The 9922-nt window shown below is 49.5% G+C and overlaps 1 protein-coding gene across 4 annotated transcripts; it reads left to right on the forward strand.

Moving 5' to 3' along the window:
• Positions 1-251: 251 nt before the first annotated feature.
• eif4h (eukaryotic translation initiation factor 4h) lies at positions 252-9080 on the forward strand. Of its 4 annotated transcripts, XM_076735121.1 has the most exons (8): positions 252-359; positions 3773-3963; positions 4758-4822; positions 5061-5157; positions 5810-5887; positions 6240-6392; positions 6507-6622; positions 8665-9080. In XM_076735121.1, the coding sequence occupies exons 1-8, from the start codon at positions 295-297 to the stop codon at positions 8668-8670; spliced, it is 771 nt and encodes a 256-aa protein (XP_076591236.1). In that variant the 5' UTR covers positions 252-294; the 3' UTR covers positions 8671-9080. The 4 variants fall into 4 exon arrangements, with proteins under 4 accessions (XP_076591236.1, XP_076591238.1, XP_076591235.1 ...); XM_076735123.1 differs by lacking the exon at positions 5810-5887 and having other exon boundaries at positions 268-359; XM_076735120.1 differs by lacking the exon at positions 8665-9080 and having other exon boundaries at positions 268-359; positions 6507-6661.
• The last annotated feature ends 842 nt before the right edge of the window (positions 9081-9922 follow it).

Genomic DNA, 9922 nt, shown 5'->3' on the forward strand with positions numbered 1-9922 from the left:
TGTGTTTTTAGATGTGTTTAAATCAACAGCCCATCCTGGTTGTTTCTTTTGTTTTTTACGTTGTTGTTTATTCATCAGTGACTATTCTTATTCACATACATTTCATTTTATCTCTATGTATTTTTGTGCTCAGCAAAAAAATTGTAATAAAACAACAACAACAACAACAACAACAACAAAAAAAAAAACATTTATGTCAGTGTGTCGGTATTCCCGGTCAGGCGCTCTGCGGACACCTAAACCCGCTCTGTGTGTGACGTGTAGGACCTCCTCCTCCGACACACAGCAGCAGTAATGGCGGACTTCGACAGCTATGACGAACGGGACCGGGCCTATGGTAACTTCGGCGGCGGCAGAGGGTGAGTCTCCGGTCCGCGCGGCAGCGCCGCCGTTTGCCTCAAACACAAACCCCGGCCGCATGTAGCCGTGTTTCCCACTGCAGTCCGTCCCGAGCCTCGGCGCAGAGAGGCCAGGCCGCGGAGCTCGTCCCGCCCGGCGCTTGTTGAGCCAGACGGGCAACAGTGAGGGAAGGCCGCGTATAGCGGCTGGGAAACACCGTGGTCTCGGAGCGAATAAGCTAACGGTTAGCAGGAGGCTACTGAAACTAACGGACCCGTGTGGGCGCGATCGCCCGGGGGTCTGTGTTAGACTTGACTGTTATTTGTACGTGTCTGTAATTATGTAGCGGCCCCGGTGGGTGGTGGGACGGAGCGGGACAGCAGGCCGCAGCAGGTGGAGGTGGTGGCGGAGCTGCAGGCTGCCCGCATGGCTGCATCATGTGTCCGCAGCTGCAGATTCCATCCACGTAGTTACCAAACCGTTAGCTGGATATCGATCAGGACTATAACTTATTGATCTGTTTTGATCCGTGTAGTTAATATTAGGTTACCTGCTGATGTCCCGTATATTTTATGTCTTTATTGTTTGGTGACACGAACAAACAGTGAAAAGCGCTTTTCAAGATTTCAACACTTAATTTGCCGTTTTCTCAGGTACAAGTGTACAAAGACACGTAAGAGCTCATGGACAGATATTCCAGCCAAGTCACAGAAAAAACACATTAAAAAGATACACATAATGAAAAAGGTACATGTAGACAGTAAATTTGAAACATTGTAGTAAACGTACGTTTACTAACGTGTGTGTGTGTCTGTGTGGTCGTGGGGGCTGCTGCCGTCAGTCTCATCTCAGTGTCAGAGGACTTCATGGGGGCACAGTGTTTTATTCAAGCTTGAACGTCTTTTGCATGTTTTCTGGTTGATGGAAGAAACCGCTGTGGGAGCACTTCCTGTTTCTTCTGAGGCCCTCTGGTTGGTGGATCCTCTCCACCAATGGTTGGGGTGATGTGGGTTTCTCTCCGTCCAGTCCGGTAAGAGCATGCAGGTGCAGGTGTTGGGCTTGTCCAGGTGTTGAGGACTGCTTAGAGAGCGGGGTCCACGGCATTATCCACCAACGGAGTCCATGCATCTCAGCCCCATTTTCTGTAGGTGCTTCATGGCGACTGGCGTGAGCCCCGCCGGAGACAGATGGCATTCTCGCAGGTTGTTTTAGGCTTTTAATGGGAAAAGGTGAAATAACTGAGTGTTTAAAGCAGCGCGGGACACATCGCAGCAGCACGGGCTGGCAGACGGCTTTTTATTTATTTATTATTTAATTATTTTGAAACAGGGTCAGAAGTTTGGTTAAAAGACCTGAAGTTGATACACTGATCTGAAACTACGATTATTACCTTTATTGATTAGTCACTGATCAGTCGGGTCCTATAAATATCAAACAGATGAGGTGATTGTTGCAGCCTGGTGGAGGCAGCCGTCGTGGTCTGGATCGCTGTAGATACCAGAGCTTCTTTCTCTGCTGCTGAAGAAATGGACCACTCGTCCCTCAGAGACGACTCGTTATGTTCTCTGGTCAAACACAACACGTTCAACTGGCTGAAGTTCAGGAGAACCTAAACCTCAGCGTGAAAAACTGTCTCCATCGAGTCTTTGGGATGGTTTGCGGTGCGCAGCTAAGAAGTCCTCACCTGCATGAACAACAGCTTCAACAAGGCTTCCGTTATTTGGCGTGAAGAGCCTCATCAAAGCTTCTGTCTGTCCGTGTCTGTGAGGACTTTTTACGTTTCTGAGATGAATCCTGATGTTTGTAATAAGAAAGAAAAGTTGCATGAAGTTGTAATGAGAACAGTCTGCTCCAGAGCCCAAAGAGACTTCATTTACAGCGATAATACGACGAACCGCAGCAGCGATTTGACTCTGTCTGCATTAATGTGGCTCAGAAGGTCGCCGGTGTGACCCCTGACCCCTGACCCCTGCAGTCTCCGTGCTGAAGTGTCCTTGAGCAACATGAGCTTTGCTTCAGTGCTGTGCTTTGCATGGTAGGTTCTGCAGCGCGCGCGTGTGTGTGTGTGCGTGCGTGTGTGTGTGTGTGTGTGTGTGTGTGTGTGTGTTCGCGTGCGTGTGTGTGCGTGTGTGTGTGTGTGTGTGTGTGTGTGTGTTCGCGTGCGCGTGTGTGTGTGTGTGTGTGTGTGTGTGTGTGTGTGCGTGTGCGTGTGCGTGTGTGTGTGTAATCCAGCAGACAGCAGAGACTCTGTGGAACCTGCAGGCGGGGGTCTGGTTTCCGTTTGTAGTCCCAGTAATATTGACCAATCACGTTTGAGCGAGCGCTGGTTGCGTCCAGGTAAACAGTCGGTGTCGAGAGCGAAAGAGACAGAAGGCTTTTTTATCAGCACTTTAAAGAAAAAAGGAGGATCATGATCCTCATTCGTCAATGTGTTTGTGCTGCTCAGCTGATTGTTTCGATCAATCGATTATTCAAACGATCACTTATTGAACCTTTAAGGGAACTTGTCAGCTGGTCGACTGTGCTGCCCCCTGTTGGTTTGGAGAGGCCAGTTCTTACATAGTACTCCTTTAAAGTAAGTAAAAGTACTCGTTATCCAGAGTCCATTTCAGGATCATCTGCTGTTATTGAACAGCCTAAAGGGAAATACTGATGTCAGTAATCTAATCTAATCTGACATCAGAATATATTTATGATGCTTCTGTGACTGAACTGACCATCTATCAGCTGTAGGTTCAATGATCTGTGACAGCTGTGGCTGCAGTCATTTCACCTGCACATCAGACATTTGATGTTTCAGGTGATGAATTAATCAGTAATAAATCAGTTAATCTGGTGATTCTCTTCTTTGATGAATGAGAAAAAGTTCACAGTTCCATCTGAAAATATTTCTTTCAAGCGATTTGAGTCCAGAATATTTCCGCTGATGTAGAGATTCATCCTCACCTGGAGAAGCTGGAACGAGACAATATTTAACATCTTTGTAGAGAAAAGGACCCAAACGATCGATTAATTGCGATTGATGATGAAGGCTGTCTCCCAGTTTGCATGTGGGCTGCCTATTGGCTGGAAGAAGAAGAATAAAGAAAGTAACCCACCAACCAGCCACCGGCCGTGGGCTCACACTGAGCGTCCAGATGTGAGGGTGGCGTCGTCGAGCTGCTCCTTTAGCTCTGCGGCTTCACTCCGTGGTCCCGCTGAGGTTGTTAATTTCACCAAGGAAACGTGTGAGAGTTGCAGATAATCTGGATTTCTTCTGGCTCTTTATGTGTTTTAATCTGACTCGCTGTGCTGCTGCAGGACACCACACACGTAATCTCTCCGGCTCTTTTTGGCAGATGTAACACCTGAAGACTCACATTTTTAACTGCTGCAGGTAGATGTTAACAAGAGTATCCATATCCCATCATGCTCTCTGTGTGTCCCCCGTCAGGCCCCGTGTAGGCGGTGGCGGCTCCGGAGGCCCCAGGAAGCAGAAGGAGCTGCCGTCAGAGCCTCCGTTCACGGCGTATGTGGGAAACCTGCCGTTCAACACGGTGCAGGGAGACATCGACATCATCTTCAAAGAGCTCAACATCCGCAGCGTCCGATTGGTCAGAGACAAAGAGACAGACAAGTTCAAAGGTCAGAGCATTTCATTGTCCGTGTGAGATCTGAACCGCTGGCAGCAAAAGACAGCAGAGGGTGACACTTCCTGCCTGGCGTGGTCCAACCGGGCCTCCTTAGCTTCAGGAGTTCAGCAGGCGTTGAGCTTCGGGGTCGCGATGATCCGTCACTGACGCGGATCAGGATCAGACGGATCCGCAGTCAATACTCGTCCACATCAAACACAGTTTCACTCAGTTAAGAGCTGCTGACAAAGAAACAGCTGATCCTCATTCTCGTACCACAACGCCACCTTTCTAACGCCTCTGAACCCGTCTGTACGGCGCCCGAAGTGTCCGCTGGGTGGCGTTCTTCAAACACGCCGACGTCAGGCTGAAATAATCCTGTTTATCCTCGTCTGCAAGCGGGTCGATGATTGATCAGTCGATCCTGGATCAGTCAGCTCTGAGTGAGCAGAACAGAACACGGCGATCAGCTGACGGCGTGTTCTGTTCAGGCGCCGCTGACGTTGATCGTGAAGCTCCGCTGGTCCTTCAGCAGGTTCAGTCTTTTCTCAAACTGCGTTTACTTTCCGAGCTCGGTGAAGTTGAGGCGACTCGTCACGATGGAAGTTCACGAGTGACACCAACAGATTTTAGTGATTCTTCATGAACCTTCATCGAATCGTCTGAAGTCAGACTTACATCAGCAGCAGCGGCTCGACCCTCGAACGTCACCGTGCTGCTTCTGGACTCATCAGACTGACCGAGTCCGCGATGAAGGACGAGCTCTGTGAGCCTGATCCTCCTCTTCTGTCTCTGTGTCTCTTTCAGGCTTTTGTTATGTGGAGTTTGAAGATTTGGAGTCTCTAAAAGAAGCTTTGACGTACGACGGCGCTGTGAGTATCGCATGTTTTCAGCCTGTAGCAGCAGACTGCACCTCCACCCAAAGGTTCAGGGAGGAGAGACAGTCTGAGGAGGTCAGAACTCCAGCCGTTAGTCAAACCTCCACCCTGAAACAGGAGCGGAGCTGATGGAGGTTTGACCTCTTCAGGCTGTCAGGGGCACACGTCAGTCACTCTGAAGCTCATCGTCTGTGTCACTGCCTGCTGTAAGTCTGACCTCTGACCCCTGCAGTTGCTAGATCAAAGGTCACTGAGGGTGGACATCGCAGAGGGACGACGGCAAGAACGAGGAGGCAGCGGCTTCGGCTTCAGGAAAGACGACTCTAGAGGTATGAAGAGGGAAACACCTGCAGGAAGTAGACTGAGCCGGTCTGTCGCTAACAGCTGTTTGACGCGTGACGTGTTTGTTTACTGTCGCTAACCTTCTGCTTTCTTCTTCTGTCGTTTCTCCTCCAAGTCTGAACGTTAAGCTTCCTCACCTGAAACGTTTCCACTCAGAAAACTGTGGAACTAGCCTGAAACTGCTGTGAATTCAGGTTGAACGTTGTGTTCAGGAGGTCAGACTCACCTGGTTTCTGCTCCAAAAGCAGCGTTTGACTTCTGACTTGGAGGAGGACGACTCTTCGTCTTTCATGCTTCATCCTTTCATCTCATCCTCACCTCCACAGCCCCCTTCCTCCTTTCCTCTCACTGGTCCACACAGACAGACAGGTAGCAGGTGAGGTCACCTGGTCTGGAGGTGAACCTTCAGTCCTCTCAGGTTGACCTGAAGTAGAAACATTAAACCAAACTCGGCGTCTCTGCTTCTTCCTTCTAACATCTCCTCTCCGATTGGCTGATGGACGACTAACAAGTTCCGCCTCTTCAGTGCTGTTCTTCCTGCTCCTTCCAGAAGGAGGCGCCGCCACACCTCCCTCTGTTTGCTCTCTCCTGTGCCCCCGTCTCCTCCTCTCCGTGTTAAACTCCCACTGTCCTCTGCAGGACGAGGTTGTCGAGGACCACCCAGAGGAGGAGGAGGAGGACGCGAATCCCGTGAGGACTACGACCAACCAGGAGGAGGTGCGGTCAGAGAATTCAGCAGCACAGGTTGGACAGCGGCGGGTCCTGGCCGACCAATCGGAGCACTGCTACAGGACAGTGTCCCTGAACTAACTAAACTGAGCAGTTAGTCTTTACACTAATCTGAGCTAGAATCAGAGGGAGAGGTAAACCGACCTTTGACCCCCAAAGCCCCGCCTCCTGGAGCTGCTGAACCATGCCCCGTTTTTTCCCATCATGCCTTTCACTTTGACCATCCCATGCTCATTGGTCAGCTCACAGGTTCCAGACGCTGCAGCACACCTGAAGGCGTCTGTCTGCCGACTCACCTGTCTGTCTGTCTGTCTGTCTGTCCACCTGTCTCTCCCTTCAGGTTTTAGAGATGATGACTACATGGGAGGCCGGAGTCGAGGCGGCGGTGGCGGCAGTCGCCCCGGTGACAGAAGGGGGGGAGGTTCAGGAGCGGGTCGCTTCAGAGACGGACCCCCCCGCGGAGGAACGACAGACTTCAGGGAACCGTCTGAAGGTGACGCGACTTTCACACCTGTCTCTGTCCCTTCAGGCAGTTTGGACTCTGAACCGTGTGCACTGACGTGTTTGTTTGTTTGTTTGTTTGTTTGTTTGTTTGTTTGTTGTGCAGAGGAGCGCGCACAGCGGCCTCGGCTGCAGCTGAAGCCTCGGACCGTCTCCGAGCCGCTCAACCAGGTCGCCAACCCGAACTCTGCCATCTTCGGCGGAGCCAAGCCGCGAGAGGAGGTGATCCCCAAGGATAAACCTTAAGAGACTGAAGGCCATGAGGGCCGAGGGGGAGGGAGGGAGGGAGGGAGGGGGGAGGGAGGGGGGACGAGATTGAACAGATAGAGAACTTTAACGAGGAAAAACAAAAAATAACGAAACGCCAATGGGATGAGTTTAAACGCCACAGTTAGCATTCCTTCCTGACAGACAGCGAGCGAGCGGACGCCGCCCTCCTCTTCTTCTTCTGCTTCTTCTTCTTCTTCTTCTGCTTCTTCTTCTTCTTCTTCTTCTTCTTCGTCTTCTTCTTCCTCTTCTTCCTGTTTCAGTTCAGTTTGAGCAGAATATTTATTCTTAGTGGGAATAAAGATGAAACACACTCTGACACTCTGAAAATAAACCTGTAAACACAAACACAGCGAGCAGCTTGTGAATGCATGTCCAAACGATGGGTTTCTCTGCCCCGCCCCCTCACCTCCACCGCCGCTTACTGTGATGTCATACCTGCTTCATCCCACAACCCTGCCCCCTCTCTGACGCCGGGTCAAAGGTCACCCACCATTTACTCCAACAGAACGAAGCCCAGAGGTCAAACCCGTAAAGTCATCTTTTTGTATTTTGTAGTTGTTCAGCTGCAGCCACGCCCCCTCATCCTGATTGGTCGAGTCAAAGACAAACTTTTTTTTCTTTGTATGCTGTCGCTCGTTGCCGTGGTGACTCCTTACATGGTTTTGTTCTGAGACCCTCGGTGTTTGTCTTAACCTGCTCGTCGTCGGGCGTGGGCGGGGCTTAGTCTGAGTCAGACACTTCTGGCCCTCGACAAGCCCCGCCCCCACAGGTACCTGCAGCAGACTCACCTGATGGAAACGATTTTTAAGATAAGCTGACACTTGAAGCTCTAGAGTGACGGTGTTCTGATTTCTGTTCCCATGATGCACTGCTGGTAGGATGGCCTGTTCCAGTGATGCCTCTGTAGTTAACCAATCAGAGTGGAGGGCTAGGGAAAAGCAGTGTTGCGTTCAATCTCTGTGGGATTTTCCTCTATTTGGCTTCCCCAAAACTGTAACGCTGCGTTCAGGTCCTGTAAAGAAAAAAGGGAAAATGGGTTTCCTGCTGCTGGAAATGAAAGAATTCCGATGAATTTCTAATATCTACCAAAACAAAACGATGATGATGATGATGAAGGACCTGCAGTGACTGTGGGCCCTTTTCACTCCGGTCCAGAGTTCTGTTTGTTTCTGCTCCTGGAAACCAAACAATCTGACGCTTTTTACTTTGTCCCACACACCCTGAACGCACCACAGTGCAATCAGAGAGCTCCGCAGGAGGCGTGGCCTGATTGGTTGAAATCTGAAACGTGATGCAGTTGGACGTTATCAGAGAGACAAACTTGTCTCATCCAATCAGAGTTAAGGAGGTCCTCACTGAGCACAGGCCTTGAAGAAGCAGCTCATGGCTCTGATTGGTCCGTTGATCCACACTGAAAACTTCACGGATCTGAAAACGGAGGAAAGAACGTTCTCTTCTTTTCTTCTCGTCTTCTTTCTCGTCAGTTTCTACAAACACAAAAACAAAATCATCTTTTCTTTCATCCTTCATTTCTTTTCCTTTATTAATCACTTTTCTCTTAAATCTGGATTGAATACGTTTTATCAGACGGTGACGTCAGCTCACCTGTTCTTCACCGAAGGACAAACAGAGGACACAGAGACGGACAGAAGCGTCTTGTCGTCCCTTTAGCCCTTTGATGTTCTCCTCTTCGCTCCTGTCTCTCCTCGTTTCTGTCCATCTTCTCGTTTCATTCTTCCATCCTCTCATCCTTTGATTCGCTCTGTCCATCCGACGGACGACAGGAAGGACCGATAGACAAACAGTGTTGACGGAGGGAAGGAATGAAAGTAGTGGAAGAGGGGGAGTGAAGGAGAAGGGAGGAAGGAGAGACAGGGTGAGACGTGTTTTCCTGCCCTGTTGTGCTTAATTTTGTTTTTCCTTCCCTTTGCCCTTTCCTCTTCATCTCTTTCTTTCTCGTCCTCCTCCCTTCTTCCATCTGTCTTTGATTGCAGTCCTGATTCATTTAAATCAGCCGCCACATACTCCTGACCAGACGGTGGCGCTAAGACTTCGTGTCCCGACTCAAAAGAAGAAATTTGAAGGTTTTTGTGCTGTTTTGTTGTTTTCAGTTTGCGTAGAAGCCGACTTCCAACGTATCGTTCAGTCAAGTTATCATAAAATCTGTCACCTGTGCATCGTCCTGACACCTGAGCAGAGCCACGGCGGTACACCTGCTCCAGGTGAGCTTTCAGGTCTCAGTGTGGATCAGGATCAGGATCAAAGCGCCGTCGCTTTAAGAACGTTTGTGTCACTGACAAACACTTTGATTTGCTTTATTGTACAATAGAATAAAAACGGCTGTTTTAACTTTTTCTTTTGTTTATTTTTTCCTACACTGTTTATGGCAATAAAACTATCATCATCATCATCACACGTCAGCACCACGTGTTTCATTTCGGGGGGGGTCGAGGCCTCGTCGCTCTCTTTTCTTCCAAATGACAGAAGAATAAAGAATAAAGCTCCGCCTCCTCTGCCTCTTCTTTCTTCCTCTGCAGGAGTGGAGTCTTCGTCACGTCGTTACCTTTGTCGAGGTGTTTCTTTGGGCTCTTCCTCACTGTCACACCTGTACTGTCAGACTGTTTCCAAACTGATCGATTGATTCATGGAGAAAATGATCAGCTGATTCCTGCAGAGTGCGAAGAAACAGTTCAAAATGTACTTTCACAGTGTAGTATTAGTACTTTTAGTGAAGTACAGGATTGCAGTACTTTCTGTCGCTGATTCTAAACCAGTCAAACCTTTTTCTGAAAATCTGATTGAATTCTCCGTTTCGTTCTAATAATTTGACTCATGAAATCGCCTCTTTAGCTCTGCTGCGAGTCAAACTGGTGTTCATGGTGGCGTCAGGGCGGCGGAGGTCAGAGGTCACCTGTCTGTCAGCGCTGGGCTGTTTACTCACTTTAATCTCTGCTCATTAATTGAGTTCAGGTCGAGCAGGAGGCCTCAGTGACGACAGAACACCTGTGTTACCTTCAGGTGACGTCTGCTCGACCACGTGAAAGTCTGAAAACCTTCAGCTTCATGTCAGACGTCTCCTGCTCGTCCAGCGGAGGCGTCACATCCGCCTCCAGGAAACATGAGTAAACGAAATGAAAGCACGAGAGCAGAAATCCGACATATTTCTCCACATCCTGTTAGATGTGAGGCGACGTTCATACCTTTACCGCAGGTGTTCACGCTTCACCTTAGTTTGCTCATGCTGACCGTGAC

The sequence above is a fragment of the Chaetodon auriga genome, chromosome 7 (genome assembly GCF_051107435.1).
Source record: "Chaetodon auriga isolate fChaAug3 chromosome 7, fChaAug3.hap1, whole genome shotgun sequence".
Taxonomy (NCBI): Eukaryota; Metazoa; Chordata; class Actinopteri; order Chaetodontiformes; family Chaetodontidae; genus Chaetodon; species Chaetodon auriga.